Raw genomic sequence first — 20,623 nt, 5'->3', positions numbered from 1 at the left:
GTCCCCTGTCCCATTAGTGTTGAGCCCAGAGAGGGCACTGACTTGCTAAGGGCTTCACAGCCAGCCTGAAAGCCAGCAAGTATCTCAGAGTCCGGGCTCAGGCGTATAGTACTTCCCCGGGGGCTGCGTTGGGCTGGAGGCAGGATGTGGGCCAGGGATGCTCAGGGGGACAGCGCTAGCACAGGACAAGGGAGGGGCCACGTACTTCTGCACCTGTTGACCTCCTGGCCGCGGACGCCGAAGTAGCCGGGGGGACAGTCATGCACACACTTGCCGTACTGGCGGATACCTTCCCGGCGGATGAACAGGAAGAGCCTCTGCTGGCAGGTGGAGCAGCCATTCTCCTCTGAGCAGATGACACAGCCTGTGCAGTTGCCCCCCAGACCAGTGCCCACTGCCAGCCAGACCAGGGTGGAGGGTGGGGAAAGGAAGAGAGAGATAGTCAAACCATATGCGTGAGCAGCTCAGACTGTCTCACTGGTATAGCAATTGAGCACGTGGCCACCCAGATGACTACATTGCCCACGCAACTAGATGTGGTCAGCGACCAAAATCTAGTGTGTTATAAGGTAAAGCAGTGTGTGCAACTTCTAGAGAGCTTAGAGGGCAGGGGCATACCCTTTGTCATCCCCTCATCCTTCCTGGTGGGTGGAATGTGAACACGATGGCTGGAGCATGAGCATCTATTTTGGATCATGAGACAGAGACCATGTGTTAAGGATACTGGAGAAATAAGATAAAAAGATCCTGGGTCCTCGAGGAAGGTAGACATGCTGCATCAGCCCTCTTCTGCCTGTGCAGACTGTTACATGAGAGAAAAATCAGTATCTATTTTGTTCATACCACCGTTATTTGGAGTCCTCTGTCACTCACAGACAAACTTGATCTTCACTAACATAGTGTGTATGTTTGACTGGGTGTGGGGTGCACATGCCTGTGGAGGAGCCCCTCACCCTCCTGCTGCCTTTCTGAACAATACCCCATTCCTCACTGCCACCATTATCAAAGGCTCCCCAAATCATCAAGTATAGCAAGTGGAGGAAAGGAACTTTTTGTTGTTCCAGAATTGGCAACCAGGGCTCAAAACTGCGAAGAAAGAGGCGGAAAATACCCTGGAAAGAGAGCTTCTCCAAGGCTTATAGGGAGTCTCTGCTGTCTGACCACCACCTGATCAAGCTGACCCCCTAGAGAGGGGGACTCAGGGGACTTAGGAGCTGTCAGCCTGGGGAAGGGGGAACGCTGTGGCTTTCCCGCTGTTCCCAACCCCCAAACCAAGAGGGAGGAGAGGCAAGGGTACCCCTCACAGAGACGGATGCCTGCAAAAAGGGGTGACCAGCACCTCATGCCTTGGTTGGACATGAACCTGTGTGGCAGCCCTGCAGGTCTGCCCCGTCCAACATCTCTTTGAGCAGAGAAAAGAGACCAGGAGAGAGAAGGGCCAAGTTGGGAGGGGGAGGCAGCAGAAGAACCTGCACATCCTTCATGGCAAGCAAGGGGGTTCTCAGCAGCGAGGGCCCCCTAGGAGTAGCCAGGCTCAAGTGCCGCTGCTGCTGCCTCCCCAAGAAGGCTGGTTGCTGGCGGGTGCCCCAGCAGGAGGCAGCAGGGCAGACCATCGGGGGAAGATGGTATTTGGGGAGAGTCAGAAAGTGACCAGGTGTCATTAAGGGACAGAAGAGGACCAGGCAGCTTCTTAGACACAGCGATTAGGGAAACATGAAGCTGTTTCATGTATGTTAATACTCCATCAAGGTCAGCCTGTTTAATAAACTACTTATACACTTTGGCCCACCCGAGCCCATGGCCACCTAGCAGGGGACATTCTTGACTCTCCAGCCTCACCCCCACCCCCTTCCTATTGGTGCCCCATCTTCCTTTCAGAGGAATTCCCTGTTGTGAGGGGCCCTGGAGAAGGGCAAATCCTGGTGCCTGCCCCCAGAAACAGAATCCATAGAGGCCTGGCCCTTCAAGTCGACAGTGAGTGGGCATTGACCAAAACCTGACCAATCAGATATGCCTGGTAGTAGGGCTGAAGCCCACAGAAGCGACTGTAATAGCAACGCAGATGGTGACAAAGCAAAACTCTTACTAACCACTGTCTCTTGGAAGAGCTTAGGGGTCACTCAGCACAACCCATGCCACATCACTGGGGACGCTGAAGCCAGAGGAGGTGCAGGCTTCCCCAAGGTCAGGTAGCCAAACAGCAAAGCAATTCCAATTAGAGCTACAGCACTATCTGTAGAGTGATATTTCAACATGCTGCAGAAAAAAGAACCCAACAAGGACCCTCCCCTGACCTCAGAGGGTGCGGGGTGTGTGAGTGTGTGAGTGTGTGTGTGTGTGTGTGTGTGTGTGTGTGTGTGTGCGCACGCGCACAGGTGATGAGTCTCAACTAGCATCATTCATCACCGGGGTATTGTAGAGAGTTGTCTCTGCCTCCTGCTGCATCCTTGGTCCCGGCAGTTGGTAGGGTGCCCTCTAGTGCCTCTATGTTGTAATGGCACCTCTGACTTTTTGATTCTAATGGCCTCACTCAGGCTTGTCATCATATCTCTAACTCACTAGAAAGAGCAGTACTGTTCCTCCCACTTCCCCAAGATCACGGGTATAGAGACCTGAATGCTAATTTTTATGAATAATAAGTGACGACAACTAGAGTTTGTACAATGCTGCTTTAGAAAGAGCCAAACTTGATGGTTCTTAAACTTGACTGTGCATAAGAATCCCCAGGGAGGTTGTAAAGTATATAGGCCCAGGGATGTGCATTTAAACAAGACCAAAATAGATGTAATTGGCATTGTGGAAGTGTCTTCCCTGCTCACAATCTCCTTTCCCTGAGAACGAGACGTGGCAAATATTCTTGTACTGCATGACCCTGTCCCCTGGCCAGTGGTGGACAGGCTGTACCAGGGCCTGACAGTTCATCCAGGCTGGGACAATTAGACCATCTCTCTTGAGAATTTTGACTGTGGGCCAACAGACAATGGTCTAGGATGGCCTCTTGACCTAAGGACGTTTGTAGGAGGGCAAGGTGGCCTGTGCGAGAAGCTCTGGTGAGCACTGGCATCTGTGGCCCCTTTCTTTGCTAACAGAGGCCCCGTCTTTGACTTTCAGGTTCATGTGGAACCATCTCTGTCCAGATGCATTTAACCTGGGATTCGGCAACCAGAGAACCAGGTCCCCTTGACTGCAGTGATTGGTTCAGACACAGGCACATGTTTCAACTAGAGCTAGTCTTAGGATTGCGTGTATGTGTGTGTGTGTGTGTGTGTGTGTGTGTGTTTGCACTCTGTTTGGATTTGAGAAGATGTAGGCCAGAGCTGGTGGGCAACGCATGAGGGGTGAGTGTCCCGAGAATGGAGGCCACACAAGAGATTGTCTGTGCACCTGGATCCACCCCTAGGAGGGTCCATAAAGTCTCTTCTTTTCTAAAGCCATTTTGAGTAGGGTTTTCTGTCACGTGCAGCCAAAGACTCCTGACCACACAGAAGCAGAGAGAGAGAGAGAGAGAAAATAAATCAGATGCAGGGAGAGAAAAAAAAGCAACCAGAAACTTCATGGGCCCTAGATGGTCAGACAGAGTTTCTGACCATCTTCCAAGCCCAGGTTCCAGTCCCCCAAGGCTTGGCTAACCCCATAGCTCCAAAGAAAGTCACTAGTTCACTTGAGCTAGCTCTCCTCCTGTCAAATTGCAATCAAAATGATGTATCTCGGGCTTCCCTGGTGGCGCAGCGGTTGAGAGTCCGCCTGCCGATGCAGGGGACACGGGTTCGTGACCCAGTCTGGGAAGATCCCGCATGCCGCGGAGCGGCTGGGCCCGTGAGCCATGGCCCCTGAACCTGCGCGTCCGGAGCCTGTGCTCCGCAACGGGAGAGGTCACAACAGTGAGAGGCCCACATACCGCAAAAAAAAAAAAAAAAAAAAAAAAGATGTATCTCACCAGATAGGTGGAGCCCAACAGATCATGGTGGAGCAGCTCTGCTTCAAGGCCAAGGGACCTGAAGCACTGCCCGCCCAGCCTGACCATGGCACGCCAAGGGACCCTGGGATTGTAGGGAGCACAGTTTGAAAACCCCTGGCTCCTTCTACACCTCAACTGCATGCTGGCCTTCTTTGCTGCCCTCTAGCAGCTCTGATACACGTTTCTAAATGAAGTATTTGAGCTCTGATCTGCAAGTTCCCCGAGCTTTCTTGGGGCATCAGAGGGGAAGGCACCCCCTGTGATTTCCCTTAATCAGTATCTCCCATAATCAAGACCATCCTCCCCTGGTCAAAGTGTCAGTTGTACCAAAAAGGATGGCCTTGTGCTGCTCCAGCAGCTGGAGGGGCTTGGAATGACATCTGAGTCCTACTGTCCTTCCCCAAGCACCCAGGGGACAAGCTGAGACTTGGATGTCCATGTTATGGAGAATGACAGTGGGGTTGGCAATTTACAAAGGGATGCAGGCTTATAACAACTCTGTACGTGCATTAGCCCAAGGCTGAGTGATCCATCCATCCATTCATTCAACAGTTACTGAGCCCCTGCTTTCTGTGAGGTCCAGTGCTGGGGGCTCAATGGTTATGAAATGTGGCAGCAGCTGTGTGATCACGGGCAAAGTACTTTTAACTCTCTGGGCCTCAGTTATTCTAGCTGTAAAAGGGGGGATAATGCTTAACTTGCAGTGCTGTTGTGATGAAAGGAGATGGTACATGGAAAACTCTTAACTTAAGGCCTGGCAGCAGACTTCTGATAAATTGGATATCTTGTTATTATATTGTTTTCTGCCTTCAAATACCTAAGGACATGTAGTATGGTCCAGGTGCCCAGGTTCAAATCCTGGCTCCACCACCCGCTGACTGACCTTGGATAAGTACCTTCATCAATGTGGGCCTCAGTTTCTCCACCTGAAAAACTGTGGCAACAACCCCTACTCCCACACATTTTGTTATGAGGTGTGTGCAAGCAGCAAGTACCTGGCATGTCGTAGGTCCTTCTCCATAAATATAAATTCCTTTCCTGTTCCCTCACTGACACGATACATGGTGGGATTGTCAGCCCACATTTGGACCCTCCTCCCCTTTCACTGGTGAGAGAACGGAGGCCAGAGGCATTGGTGGAGGACAGCCACCAACCACCATCTCCAGGGAGATGGTCTTTCATCCTCAGGATGGTGAAGGGCTCAGGGAAGAGACAGAGGAGGCAGATTTGGTCTTGGGTGAAGGGCAGGTTTTTCTTTCTGTTGGGATCAGGGAATGACCTGTGCTGTTTGAAACAAGGGTTCCCAACCTCAGAGTCATCCACATCCTGAGAATGAGCCCAAGCCCCTTGTTGCTTTTGTTTGTTTGCGGTACGCGGGCCTCTCACTGCTGTGGCCTCTCCCGTTGCGGAGCACAGGCTCCGGACGCGCAGGCTCAGCGGCCATGGCTCACGGGCCCAGCCGCTCCACGGCATGTGGGATCTTCCCGGACCGGGGCACGAACCTGCGTCCCCTGCATCGGCAGGCGGACTCTCAACCACTGCGCCACCAGGGAAGCCCTCCAAGCCCCTTGTTTTGATAGGAGTCAATGGTTCAGTGTTTGCAAGTGATCTCTATATGTTTTCATTTAGGGATTTGAGTGGATTCAGGGTCATCTCTGCATTATCATGCCTCCCCCCCACCTTCACTCTGCAGTGCTTTCCTTGAGGGGGTCAAAAGGCACAGGGAGACATCTTGGACCCTGAAAATTACCTGTTTTCCCCAGACAGGCTCATCTCCTCAGCAGCCCACAGTGAGTCTGTCAATGAAAAATCCTCAATACCCAAAAGCCAAGAACTCCAGCCACACACTTAAAAAAAACCAAAAAAATTTGCCAACATTTAAAAAAATCAGATTTCACATAAGAAGCTGGAATTTGGACTTCTCTGGAAAAGGTATGAATACCTGCTAACACTGGGCCTGCATTCCTGCAGGGCAACGTTTAGTTGGAGTTCCATAGATGGGGCATGTGCTCTCCAGTTTGTCAGTCCCCGCCCCCCCATTGCTACCCCTGACACTGAGGGCAAAGGTCAGCTGCCACGTGTTATCCCCCTCGAGCTGCTGTTTATCTTGTACCTGCTTCATTCGTTCACATTAGAAGGCAATGTAGAACAGGGGGTCCCAACTTGGGCACGCATCACATTCACCTAGAGGGCTTGTTAAAAACACAGATTGCTGGGCCTTCCCCCAGAGCTGCTGATCCAGTAAGTCTGGGGTTGGGCGGGGGGGAGGCTGAGAATCTGCACTGCTAACAGGTTCCCACTTTAAAGTGGAGTTGGGTTAAGAGACAGACTGCTCGAGTTCAAATCCCAGCTCTACCCTTTATCCTTGCCATGTGACCCTGAACTAGTGCCTTAATCTCTCTGTGCTTCAGTTTTCCCATCTGTAAAATAGAAATCACACCGGCCAACCTTACAGAACCTTGAGGACCTGAGCAGGCTTGACACTTAATGAGGGTCTCAGTAATGTTACTGTCGCCACCTGCCACACCTCCATTGGTGTTTGTGATCTTGGACTTGCTTTGGCAATCAGTGCAGAACTTTTAATTTGATGTCAGCATTTTTGGGGTAGAGTTTCTTCATAATTGGGATGTGCCCAGGGAAGTGTGTGTTGCATGAGAACATTGTGTGTCATGGTGGACTAAAGGATTTGACACAGCTGTCCCGAAGGACTCCCTGTGGGTGAGGAAGATGGGGAAGAAGAAAAAGAGACCGCTCCTCCCTGCCCCAAGGCAGTGCAACCTGAGGAGGGCCAGGCCCTGCCCTGGGCCCTGCTATGTCCTTGAGAAGGATCCAGAACCATGTAGGGAGGCCCCATGCAGAGAGTGATGGGCAGTGCCTTCTCGGATCCCTGCCTGGCAGTGTGGGATGCATGTCGCCGATAACCAGAGGAAATAAACAACATCTGGGCTCCCGTCCGCCTGCTCAGACCGCCGCATATGGGAGGCACTCACTGCCACTGGAGGCTGGCTCAGAGGGCCCCAGGCGCATTCCTGCATCGGGGGCAGATTGCACCATCCTCAGCAAGGCACGGGCCCTAGAGATGACTCCAGGTTTGGAGACTCCTGCAGGTGTGGGGACATTGAGATGATCTCAGCTCTGCAGCATGACAAAACACCATTTTCTGGCTGGGTGATCTTAGGGAAGTGGCTTCACTATTCTAAACCTCAGTCTCCTCTTCTGCAAAATGGGGACAATGGTAGTAGCAATCACCTCCCAGGCACTTGTGAGCTCATCCAGCTCAGCTCATGGCTGATGAATGAGCATTATTTTATTCCTTGCTTCATGGGAGATACATGAGAGGCACCCTGAGGTGCTCACTTGAGGGCTGGGGCCCAGCCTGGCTCATTCTCCTTCAGATTTCCACAGTCTTGCACATTGTAGGTGCCCACTATTTCTTAAAAGAAAGAATAATGCATGAATGAATGAATGATGGCTTAATAAAAGTTCTCAAAAGCTGTTCTCAGGGAGGCTGCAGTCTAGTTGGGAGAACTAGGATCATACATTGCAAAGAAAGCTGGTGATGTCTGCCCAGCAGAGCTCAGAGCCAGGGGCTGGGCACAGACTGCAGTCATCAGGGATGGTTTTCTGGAGAGGCAGATGTGGGGACGAGAGCAGGGCTAGTCTGTGTGGGAGAAAGAAAGGTTTTTAAGAGAGGTGAGTACATGACAGTATATAAGTTGGTGGCAGGGAGGGAGCTCGGGCAAGGAGCAGACAGTGAATCCCTGCTACGATGTCTGTGCCTGACACCAAGGGGTTAATGCGTAGGACCCTCAGCATATAGTAACAATAGGCACACATCCAAAATGGAAACTTGTAATCCTTTCCCCTCCTTCCCCGCAAACCTGCCTCTCCTGTCCATCTGGGTGAATGGCTACTCCACTCATGGTCAGAACTCTTGGAGTCCCCCTGCCTCTTTTCTTTCCTTCCTGTCCCACATGGAATCTATCAGAAATTGGTCTGCACCAACACGTTTTCCCCCCTCCCTCCCAATCATCGCTTGCCCTGCTCCAGTCATGCTGGCCTCATCCTTGCCGTTCCTCAAATATGCCAAGACCACTCCCTCCTCAGGGCCTTTGCACTTGCCCCTCCCTTTGCCTGGAATGCCCTCCCCACATACATCCTCAGGGCTTACTCCACTTCAGGTCTCTGCTGGAACGTCCCCTCCTCCGTGAGACCTCCCTGACCACCTCGCCTGAAGTAGCACCCATCCCTGCATCCTTGTCTCACCCTGCTTTGTTTTTCTTTGGCATTTATCCCCACCTGATGTGTGATGTGTTCGTTTGAATTTTTGGTGTCTCTTTCCCACCACTGAAAGGTGAGCTCCAGGAGGGCAGGGGTAAACCACAGCACACTCCACAGACTCTTTAGCACCATGCTTTGCTCACTTAAATTATCCTGGCGAATGTTGCACATCACTGACTCATGCTTTTTTATAGCTGCTTACCATTCCATATAGAGATGCTGCAAAATTAATTTAGGTATACTTATTATATCTATTTCAGAGAGGAGGAAACTGAGGCCCAGGGCAGGGCTGCTGCTTGCCTGAGGTCACTTAGTAAGAAGACCCAAGCAGTGTGGCTGCAGAACCTGAAGGCTTCATCTCGAGGCCACACGGCCTCCCAGCTGCCAGTGTATCCCAGCACCTCCTTTAATCCTCCACGCAGAATAACAGGTCCCCTTGCTAAGGCCTTGCTAGGTTCCCAGTGCTGTGCTAAGGCTACTGCCTCCTTCAATGTCCATTTGACCTTGACTGAGACAGGAAATTAGCCAAACAGTGGCAGTACACGTGTTCGCAGGACAGACCCTGCCTCTTCTGCATCTCTCATTCATTTTCCCCTCATCCCGTACTCATCTCCCCTCATTTCCATGATGTGGGGCAGATCAGTACCTGCGTGTTCAATCAGGGGTGACATGCCTATTTCCCCGTCCTTCAGGTCCCCTCTAAGCTCTCTACAAGTGATTCTCTTGCCACCCACCTAGGCCTGGGGAGGTGGGGAAGTGCCCTGCCCCAGCCCCTGCTTGAGGTCCACATAGAATCACTTTCAGACATCGGCTTCCATGGGCTGGGGAGGTGGGGAGATGGAGGCTGGAAGTGGAGCCAGGGCTCATACCCACATCTGCTGTTTCCCAGCCAGTGGTGATCCTGAGATTTAAATCCACATCAGAATCACTTGGGGCTGCTTATTAAAAGCAGAGACACCTCCATCCCTCGATATATGCTGTTGGTTTAACGTGTACACTGGTGTGCCTGGGGTCATATATGTATGAACTCGCGTGATTTTCAGAAACCACTTTGTGAGGTCAGCCAGGGCGTCCCAAACTCTAAGGAGCACACAGAGTGCCCAGGGACCTTGGGTTCAAGTGTAGATTTTGATGCTAAAGGTCTGGGCTGGGGCCTGAGATTCTGCTTTTGTACGATGCTCCTGGGGGATGCTGATCGTGCTGGTCTCCAGACCTCATTTTAAGAAGCAAGACGGGGCTTCCCTGGTGGCGCAGTGGTTGAGAGTCCACCTGCGGATGCAGGGGATACGGGTTCGTGCCTCGGTCCGGGAAGATCCCACATGCTGTGAGACATGGCCGCTGAGCCTGCGTGTCCGGAGCCTGTGCTCCGCAACAGGAGGGGCCACAGCAGTGAGAGGCCCGCGTACCGCCCACCCCCCCCACAAAAAAAAGAAGCAAGACGGCAGGTGCTGTTATTACTTCTTACTTTACTGAGGAGCAAACTAAGGCTCAAAGGCCAACAACTATAAGTCACAGAGTTAGACCGAGCCCCCAGACTCTACTGTGTCACAGTGCCTGTCCCTGCTGGCGTGACGATGGATGAGAGGTTGGGCTGATATTTGGAAGGGGCAACTTGGCCCCTCTTACCACTCATAGGAGGGGCATTTTCCCAAGTGGCCCAAGTTGAGGACAGTCCCTGCCAAGCCCAGCATGGCAAGAAGAAGAGGGGCTGGGTTCGTGTGCCCTGAGCATGTGTGTGTCTCTGAGACAGTGGCAGGTGTGTGCGGACAGATGAGACCCATGCCAAAAGGATTCTAGTGCCTGGAGGTTGAAGCATGGAGAAGGCCTTGGCTGTGCTACCGCTGCCCAGCCCTCCTGCTAGGCGGGGGAGGGTGGACAGTCCAGAGCGGGCTGCTTGTGCCTGGAATACCTCCCCGCATCAACCCAAATATCTGCTTCCTTAACCCTTAACGACCCACCCTGGATCCACAAGATATGGTCTGCCTTCATTAGCTATTCATTAAGGGAGGTCACGCTTGTGTTCCTGATGGGAGCACTGGGGGCCCTGAGCAGCCCAGAGCAGCTGCCAGAGACCTTCAGAAAATCACCGCTGCTTAAAAAAAAGAATTGTTGGCAGACAGCAGAAGCAAGAAGAACTACAATCCTGCAGCCTGTGGAACAAAAACCACATTCACAGAAAGACAGACAAGATGAAAAGGCAGAGGGCTACGTACCAGATGAAGGAACAAGATAAAGCCCCAGAAAAACAACTAAATGAAGTGGAAATAGGCAACCTTCCAGAAAAAGAATTCAGAATAATGATAGTGAAGATGATCCAGGACCTCGGAAAAAGAATGGAGGCAAAGATCGAGAAGATGCAAGAAATGTTTAACAAAGACCTAGAAGAATTAAAGAACAAACAGAGATGAACAATACAATAACTGAAATGAAAACTACACTGGAAGGAATCAATAGTAGAATAACTGAGGCAGAAGAACGGATAAGTGACCTGGAAGACAGAATGGTGGAATTCACTGCTGCAGAACAAAATAAAGAAAAAAGAATGTAAAGAAATGAAGACAGCCTAAGAGACCTCTGGGAAAACATTAAATGCAACACATTCACATTATAGGGGTCCCAGAAGGAGAAGAGAGAGAGAAAGGACCAGAGAAAATGTTTGAAGAGATTATAGTCGAAAACTTCCCTAACATGGGAAAGGAAATAGCCACCCAAGTCCAGGAAGCGCAGCGAGTCCCATACAGGATAAACCCAAGGAGAAACACACCGAGACACATAGTAATCAAATTGGCAAAATTAAAGAAGAAGAAAAATTATTGGAAGCAGCAAGGGAAAAACGACAAATAACATACAAGGGAACTCCCATAAGGTTAACAGCTGATTTCTCAGCAGAGACTCTACAAGCCAGAAGGGAGTGGCACGATATACTTAAAGTGATGAAAGGGAAGAACCTACAACCAAGATTATTCTACCCAGCAAGGATCTCATTCAGATTTGATGGAGAAATCAAAAGCTTTACAGACAAGCAAAACCTAAGAGAATTCAGCACCACCAAACCAGCTCTACACAAATGCTAAAGGAACTTCTCTAAGTGGGAAACTCAACAGAAGAAAAGGACCTACAAAAACAAACCCAAAACAATTAAGAAAATGGTCATAGGAACATACATATCGATAATTACCTTAAACATGAATGGAGTAAATGCTCCAACCAAAAGACACAGGCTAGCTGAATGGATGCAAAAACAAGACCCATATATATGCTGTCTACAAGAGACCCACTTCAGACCTAGGGACACATACAGACTGAAAGTGAGGGAATGGAAAAAGATATTCCATGTAAATGGAAATCAAAAGAAAGCTAGAGTAGCAATACTCATATCAGATAAAATAGACTTTAAATTAAAGAATGTTACAAGAAACAAGGAAGGACACTATATAATGATCAAAGGATCAATCCAAGAAGAAGATATAACAATTAAAATATATACGCACCCAACATAGGAGCACCTCAATACATAAGGCAACTGCTAACAGCTGTAAAAGAGGAAATCAACAGTAACACAACAATAGTGGGGGACTTTTAACACCTCACTTACACCAATGGACATATCATCCAAAATGAAAATAAATAAGGAAACAGAGCTTTAAATGACACAATAGACCAGATAGATTTAATTGATATTTATAGGACATTCCATCCAAAAACAGCAGATTACACTTTCTTCTCAAGTGCGCAGGGAACATTCTCCAGGATAGATCACATCTTGGGTCACAAATCAAGCCTCAGTAAATTTAAGAAAATTGAAATCATATCAAGCATCTTTTCTGACCACAACACTATGAGATTAGAAATGAATTTCAGGGGAAAAAATGTAAAAAACAGAAACACATGGAGGCTAAACACTACGTTAGTAAATAACCAAGAGATCACTGAAGAAATCAAAGAGGAAATCAAAAAATACCTAGAGAAAAATGACAATGAAAACACGACAATCCAAAACCTATGGGACGCAGCAAAAGCAGTTCTAAGAGGGAAGTTTATAGCTATACAAGCCTACATCAAGAAACAAGAAAAATCCCAAATAAACAATCTCACCTTACACCTAAAGGAACTAGAGGAAGAAGAACAAACAAAACCCAAAGTTAGCAGAAGGAAAGAAATCATAAAGATCAGAGCAGAAATAAATGAAATAGAAAAAGAGAAAATATCAAAGATCAATAAAACTAAAAGCTGGTTCTTTGAGAAGATACACAAAATCGATAAACCATTAGCAAGACTCATCAAGAAAAAGAGGGAGAGGACTCAAATCAATAAAATTAGAAATGAAAAAGGAGAAGGTAAAACAGACACCGCAGAAATACAAAGCATCCTAAGAGACTACTACCAGCAACTCTATGCCAATAAAACGGACAACCTGGAAGAAATGGACAAATTCTTAGAAAGGTATAACCTTCCAAAACTGAACCAAGAAGAAATAGAAAATATGAACATACCAATCACAAGTAATGAAATTGAAACTGTGAATAAAAATCTTCCAACAAACAAAAGTCCAGGACCAGATGGCTTCACAGGTAAATTCTATAAAACATTTAGAGAAGAGCTAACACCCATCCTTCTCAAACTCTTCCAAAAAATTGTGGAGGAAGGAACACTCCCAAACTCATTCTATGAGGTCACCATCACCCTGATACCAAAACCAGACTAAGATACTACAAAAAAAGAAAATTACAGACCAATATCACTGATGAATATAGATGCAAAAATCCTCAACAAAATACTAGCACACAGAATCCAACAACACATGAAAAGGATCATACACCATGATCAAGTGGGATTTATCCCAGGGATGCAAGGATTCTTCAATGTACGCAAATCAATCAATGTGATACACCATATTAACAAATTGAAGAATAAAAACCATGTGATCATCTCAATAGATGCAGAAAAAGCTTTTGACAAAATTCAACACCCATTTATGATAAAAACTCTGCAGAAAGTGGGCACAGAGGGAACCTACCTCAACATAACAAAGGCCATATATGACAAACCCACAGAAAACATCATTCTCAATTGTGAAAAGCTGAAGAAAGCATTTCCTCTAAGATCAGGAGCAAGACAAGGATATCCACTCTCACTGCTATTATTCAACATAGTTTTGGAAGTCCTAGCCACAGCAATCAGAGAAGAAAAAGAAATAAAAGGAATACAAGTTGGAAAAGAACAAGTAAAACTGTCACTGTTTGCAGATTACATGATACTATACATAGAGAATCCTAAAGATGCCACCAGAAAACTACTGGAGCTAATCAATGAATTTGGTAAAGTTGCAGGATACAAAGTTAATGCACAGAAATCTCTGGCATTCCTATACACTAATGATGAAAAATCTGAAAGAGAAATTAAAGAAACACTCCCATTTACCATTGCAACAAAAAGAATAAACTACCTAGGAATAAATCTAACTAGGGAGACGAAAGACCTGTTTGCAGAAAACTATAAGACACTGACGAAAGAAATTAAAGATGATACCAACAGATAGAGAGATATACCATGTTCTTGGATTGGAAGAATCAATATTGTGAGAATGACTATAGTACCCAAAGCAATCTACAGATTCAATGCAACCCCTATCAAATTACCAATGGCAGTTTTTAAAGAACTAGAACAAATCATCTTAAAATTTGTATGGAGACACAAAAGATCCTGAAAAGCCAAAGCAGTCTTGAGCAAAAAAATCGGAGCTGGAGGAATCAGACTCCCTGACTTCAGACTACACTACAAAGCTACAGTAATCAAGGCAATATGGTACTAGCACAAAAACAGAAATATAGATCAATGGAACAAGATAGAAAGCCCAGAGGTAAACCCACGCACCTATGGTCAACTAATCTATGACAAAGGAGGCAAAGATATACAATGGAGAAAAGACAGTCTCTTCAACAAGTGGTGCTGGGAAAACTGGACAGGTACATGTAAAAGAATGAAATTAGAACACTCCCTAACACCATGCACAAAAATAAGCTCAAAATGGATTCGAGACCTAAATGTAAGACCGGACACTATAAAACTCTTAGAGGAAAACATAGGAAGAACACTCTTTGACATAAATCACAGCAAGATCTTTTTTGATCCACCTCCTAGAGTAATGGAAATAAAAACAAAAATAAACAAATGGGACCTAATGAAACTTCAAAGCTTTTGCATAGCAAAGGAAACCATAAACAAGACGAAAAGACAACCCTCAGAATGGGAGAAAATATTTGCAAACGAATCAACAGACAAAGGATTAATCTCCAAAATATAAACAGCTCATGCAGCTCAATATTAAAAAAACAAACAACCCAATCCAAAAATGGGCAGAAGACCTAAGTAGACATTTCTCCAAAGAAGACATACAGATGGCTAAGAAGCACATGAAAAGCTGCTCAACAACACTAATTAGTAGAAAAATGCAAATCAAAACTACAATGAGGTACCACATCACACCAGTTAGAATGGGCTTCATCAGAAAATCTACAAACAACAAACGCTGGAGAGGGTGTGGAGAAAAGGGAGCCCTCTTGCACTGTTGGTGAGAATGTAAACTGATACAGCCACTATGGAGAACAGTATGGAGGTTCCTTAAAAAACTAAAAGTAGAACTACCATATGACCTAGCAATCCCACTACTGGGCATATACCCAGAGAAAACCACAATTCAAAAAGACACATGCACCCCAATGTTCATTGCAGCACCATTTACAATAGCCACGTCATGGAAGCAACCTAAATGCCCATCAACAGACGAATGGATAAAGAAGATGTGGTACATATATAGAGTGGAATATTACTCAGCCATAAAAAGGAACGAAATTGGGTCATTTGTTGAGATGTGGATGGATCTAGAGACTGCCATACAGAGTGAAGTAAGTCAGAAAGAGAAAAACAAGTACCGTATATTAACGCATGTATGTGGAACCTATAAAAATGGTACAGATGAACCGGTTTGCAGAGCAGAAATTGAGACACGGATGTAGAGAACAAACGTATGAATACCAAGGGGGGAAAGCCGCGGGGGGTTGGTGGTGGTGGTGTGATGAACTGGGCGATTGGGAGTGACATGTATACACTGATGTGTATAAAATTGGTGACTAATAAAAACCTGCTGTATAAAAAAATAAATAAAATAAAATTCAAAAAAAAAAAAAAGAACTGTTACTGGATTCCTCATCATTCGGCAAGCTCCATGGTGGGTGAAGGGGCGGGTAGGAGCAGCGGCTGAGACCAGGACCAGGGGAGGCAGTCACACCCCCCAGCTGGCTTCCCCGGCATCCACGCCCCCAGAGCTCGGCACGCCATTATCCATGAACAGAATTGTCACGAATCTGCCCGGAGTGCGAACCTGTCGCAAAATCCATCTGTCTGTGGAATTGTCACAAAACTCTCTTGCGTGTGAAAGTGTCAGGTATGTGAAATTGCATAAGGAATTGTCTTGCAATTGTCCTACATGTAAAACTGTCATGAAGTGTTGGGTACGTGCAGTTGCTATTCTTCTGAAAAAATACGGAGAGGACAGTTCCTTTTCTTTTTGTGTTAGAAGAATAGGTTTGCTGTGTGAGTGACCTTGAACAAGTTGCAGAAATACTCTGTGCCTCAGTTTCTTCTTCTAGTGACTTTTACAGGGCTATTTTGCAGAAAAAATGCATTATGCTCAAAACAGTGCCTGGCACACAGTAGGTGCTCAAGAGACCCTGCTACACCACACACACACACACACACACACACACACACACACACGAAATCTCTCTGAGGCAGGTGTTTCTGACTTGTTCATGTCTGTAGCACTGGTACCTGGTACACAGTGGGTGCTCAGTGAGAACTTGTGGGCTGGGGAGTGGACTCAGACAGGTTTTGGCTTTGCCTATGGTGGGGCTGTCTGGCCGTGTGGCGTTGGACAGGTCTCTTGCTTCTCTGATTCTCTCTGAACCTGCCTTGGGTGCTGTAAAGTGCCCCAAGAGCTGTGTATAAAGCACCTGGCAGTACTGGGGACAGGAAACACTAGCTGCTAATTCCCTTTCCCTCTGTGGGGAGTTCACGGTTCCCGGGCGCTTTGTGGCTGTGGAGGCCTCCTGTGGCTCTTTGGGAGGCTGTGAAAGCTTCAGCTTCGGCTGCGTGGGAGGATGCTGCAGCAGTCAGGACCTGGTGGGACATGTCCAGCCAATCTGGAGACCTGATGCCACAGGCCGGGGGTAGGGGGGATGGTGCCCACTAATCCAGTCCAGGAGCCCCCCACGAGCCGTGGGGAGGATGAGTGCCAGGATTCCAGGGAAGGTGGGGGAACTTCCTAAGAGGAACTGAGAGCACATGATTCCTAACATGCACGCGACTGAGAGGTACCAGGTCTCGCAGTTTGCTCCACAAATGACCCCCTCACCCCACCATGCTGAAGACCCGCAATGAACAGAGCTCGGGGCTAGGAGCCAGGACTGTGCTTCCTGTCTCAGCTGGGACCCAGGCTCACTGTGTGACCTTGGCAGCCTCAGTTTCCCCAGCAGAAAAACAAGGGATTGGTCTTGACAGAGGACTTTCCAACTTTTTTCAGCCAAGGAAGCTTTCTTTTTCCCAAGATAGGATGTGATCTGGGAGCTCGATTAATAGGGCAGCTAAGAGTTGAGCTGCTTTGGCTGAGGCTTGCATAGGGTGAGGGGGAGGATCTCAAGCCAGTCCTCTTGGTTTCGTCTGCTCACTTCAGGGGGCATCCCCTAAGGGCATGGATAATCTCTAAAGACTTTCAGACCCCGAAGTCCCTCAGCACCAATGGCAGGAGAGGCAGTACAGCATGGTGTAGCAGTTAAGTCAGCCTCTGCAAGCAGACAGCCTGGGTCTAAATCACAAAGTAAGCCTCAGTTTTCCCATCTGTAAAATGGGCATAATCATTGTCCTCATGCATTGCTGAGAAGGTTCAGTATGTTGGTGTGTCTGACATGCTCAGAACAGGGTTTGGCAGATGGTAGGTGCACGACAATGGGGTGGCTGTGAGCAGTGTGGAGCTCTTACAAGGCCAGACTCTGTTGCAACAACCCTACGAGGTATTATTATCTCCTCTTACAGACAAGGAAGTTAAGGCACAGAGAAGGTAAGTAATTTGCTAAGGATCACATAGTGGCAAGCTGGGATTTAAAGCCAGGGAGTCTTAGTAACTGGTAGATATTATTAAGTACTGCGGAGAACCTAGCCCCTAGAATATGTCCCATGAAAACACCCTCATTGCCTCTTACAATTAAGCCCTAAGGAAGCTTTGGATATACCATCAGCTCCCAGTGCAGAGAAAACCTGGGGCTCTGCCGCCAGTGAGTATCAGGGAATGGGGCTGGGCCTCAGCACTGGACCCTCTCGGTGTTCCAGGGACAGCCCCAGCCCCTGTCATCCAGCACCCGGGGTAACTGGAGGTTCCGAGCGGTGACAAAGAGTTGGGAATCCAGTTTGGACCTCCAGACATGGGGTGAACATCTTTAGGGACCCTATTCTGGGTCTGGTCTCTCCCCACAGGCTCCCTCCCCCTCTCAAAACCTTGTAGAAGGGAGAGAGCACAAGATATGGACTCTTATCCCAGTTCTGTGGGTCCTTAGCCAAGTCCCTCCCTGTCTTTGGGCCTCAGTTTCTCCATCTGTCAAGTGGATGGTTAAACTCAGCGTTTCTAAGGGCCCAATAGCCATCCATCCACCCATCCATCCATCCATTCAGTAGGTGTTTCTTGAATGCCTACAATATACCAGGCCCTTGTCTAGACTCCAGTGAAAACAAGAAACAAAAACTTTTTTCTTTTATTTGATTTATTGGACAAAGTTAAAAGACAAATCACAGACCTGTGGAAACTTTTTAGAAAGATGAGCAAAACGATACTAGATCAGGAAGGGAAATTTCCCAGGCACCTTGTCTCGTTCACCCACGCCTCCCAGTGCCATGCACAGTGCCGGGGTACACTGGGTGCTCTGTAAATGTCCATTGGGTGAACGAAGGAACAAGATGTATCTTGCTGCTCCAAAACCTGTGACTAAGGGTGGAAACAAAGTCTGAGTCCTCCCCTCCCCTTACCACTGTGTTCTAAAGAAAGCTGCCTCGTGAGTATGGAATTGGAGACAGACACCCCCTTCAGAACTTAGCAAGGGGGAGGCCAGATATCTCTGCACCCTCCATCCTCTCCCCCTCCACTGCCTACCAGCTGGTGTAAACCGATGTCTGAAGAGGATCCAGGAAGGATTGTCTAGCAGGGGCTGCGGCGGGGCACGGCATTTCCCCAATTCCCTAAACCCAGGTGGGGTGGCAAGAGAAGCACTCACAGTTTGGAGGGAACCCGATAAGACATGGAAATGGGCATTTCATCCCCTGACTGAACACACACTTGCTGATCCTTCCCACGTCTATTGGGGGAGGGGGGAGAGTGAATGAGAGATGCAGAAGGGGAGGGGTCAGTCTCTCAGAAGCCTGCGCTGCCACCATTTGGCCAATTCTCTGTCCAGATCACGTGGACACTGAAGGAGGCTGTTGAACTTGATCCAAAATTTCTAACCCAAAGGTGCTGTAGGGGTACCATGGGGTAGTGAGGGAGCTGGGAATATGCGAAGAGGTCGAGGCCATGCTCCTCCCCTAATAAGTCACAGCCGTGCCACAGGTAGGGCACCTGCCACACACGGAGGGTGTGGAGGGAGGCGGCATAGGAACCTTTAGACACAACCGCTTCCTTGTGCTCACTGGTGATGCGGCCCTGAGTTTTCTCACTGCTGGGACTTGTGAGGCCACAGCAGCACCAGAGAAGTAAGACACAGCTGTCCCTGTCCCCATCCCTCTTCTGCTCCCCAGCACACAGGGGAAGAACGGAGGGAGGACGACACATCTCCCCACAGGGCAGATCAGTGGAGTCAGGAGCCAAGTCACTGATGGGGAAGGAGACAGCGTTGAATTAGACCTGTGTTTTTAAAAATTTAGCACCAAACTGAGCTTTTTAATACCAGAAACTCTGAGATCTACCCAAAGTTATTAAGGATTGGGTTTTAGAGATATAACAGAATTAGAGAGAGAGAGAAAAAAAGCAAATGTCATGTTTGTGATCCTCTGTTACATGTCCACTCTGATCATTATGCCTCACAAAAGAAGGCCAAGGATTACCATCCTTAATATACAAAGAGCTCTTAGAAATCAAGAAGAAGAAAAACAGCAACAACACAAGGTTGTGAAATGGGCAAAAATATTACAAGTAATTCAAAAAAGAAAGACAAATGGACCAGTAACCTCAGGAAGAGCTATTATATTGCACTAATAATTTTCAAAATGATGTTTAGAATAAGAACAAAATATTACTTGTGACCTACCAGAAAGGCAAACTAAAAGACTGACAACATCCAGTGCTCACTTTCATAAAGGATTTGGGCAGTGTCTATTAAAGTTTGAACTCTGTAGTATACGGATAGTAGTAGTATTTTACAAATGGTGCCCTGAGGCTCAGAGAGGGGCAGGCACTTGTTCAGAGCCACACAGTGCGTCACTGGAAGGCAGGGCTGGAACCCCGGTCTCTGGATGGGTGCCTTTGGCTTTTTATCTCCAGCCAGCTGGCTCTCCCTGTCTGGCCTTGTGAACAGCCTGGTCCCTGGCCTCTGACTGGGGTGGCCAGGCCTGCTATACCCACTGCTGCACCTGCTTTGGGACTGAGGATGGCTGGGCTCTTGCTGTTCCAGGTGACACATTATCATCACCCCTTCCCCACAACAGATGAGGCTCCCAGTCAGTCTTGCTCAGCAGTGAGGCATAAAGAGTGGAGGTGGGAACCTAAGGCTTGGGATCAGACAACCCCACCTTCAAATCCCAGCTCCGCACTTCACTCCCTGGGCCCGTTATTGAACCTCGGTTTGCTCATATGTAAGATAGAGGCAATCATCCACTCACTGGAAAGCTTGTTCCTTTCACAAATGTGCTCGAGGGCCTACTATGTGCCAAGAACTGTTGTAGGCATTGGGGATACATCAGTGGACAAGACAGCCCTTCCCCTCAGGGAGTTTGCATCCTAAAGGAGAGAGAGAGGTCATTTGAGATAGTGACAGTGAGTGAATGACAGTAAACAGAGTGAGGAGAGGAGAGGAGGGTCCCGGCCACAAGACAGGACTCGCTGAGACATATGAGGAAAGCGTTCTCGGCAGAGGGACCAGCAGGTACAAAGGTCCAGGGGTTTAGCATGCAAGAGAGCAGTGAGGCCAGAGCACAGGGACTGGTCGGAAAGGCAGATCAGCCCAGACCTGGGTGGTAGGCTCAGAAGGAGTGTGGACGGCGCTGGGTTTTCCTGGAAGCAAGATGGGAAGGCCCTGCGTGGTGCAGGCCAAGGAGTGTCTGCCATCTTGAAAGCTCCCTCTGGGG

The 20,623-nt window shown here is 48.1% G+C and overlaps 1 protein-coding gene across 1 annotated transcript in view; it reads right to left on the bottom strand.

Annotated features, from left to right (window-relative positions):
• The window catches only part of RSPO4 (R-spondin 4), a 39,509-nt gene that overhangs the window by 6,895 nt on the left and 11,991 nt on the right, over positions 1-20,623 (bottom strand). The window contains exon 2 of the mRNA XM_033840996.1: positions 206-394. Within this exon, the coding sequence (XP_033696887.1) occupies positions 206-394 (189 nt within the window). The remainder of the gene's footprint in view (positions 1-205; positions 395-20,623) is intronic.

This window comes from Tursiops truncatus, chromosome 15 (assembly GCF_011762595.2).
Source record: "Tursiops truncatus isolate mTurTru1 chromosome 15, mTurTru1.mat.Y, whole genome shotgun sequence".
NCBI lineage: Eukaryota > Metazoa > Chordata > Mammalia > Artiodactyla > Delphinidae > Tursiops > Tursiops truncatus.
This window is presented reverse-complemented; position numbering and strand designations above follow the sequence as displayed.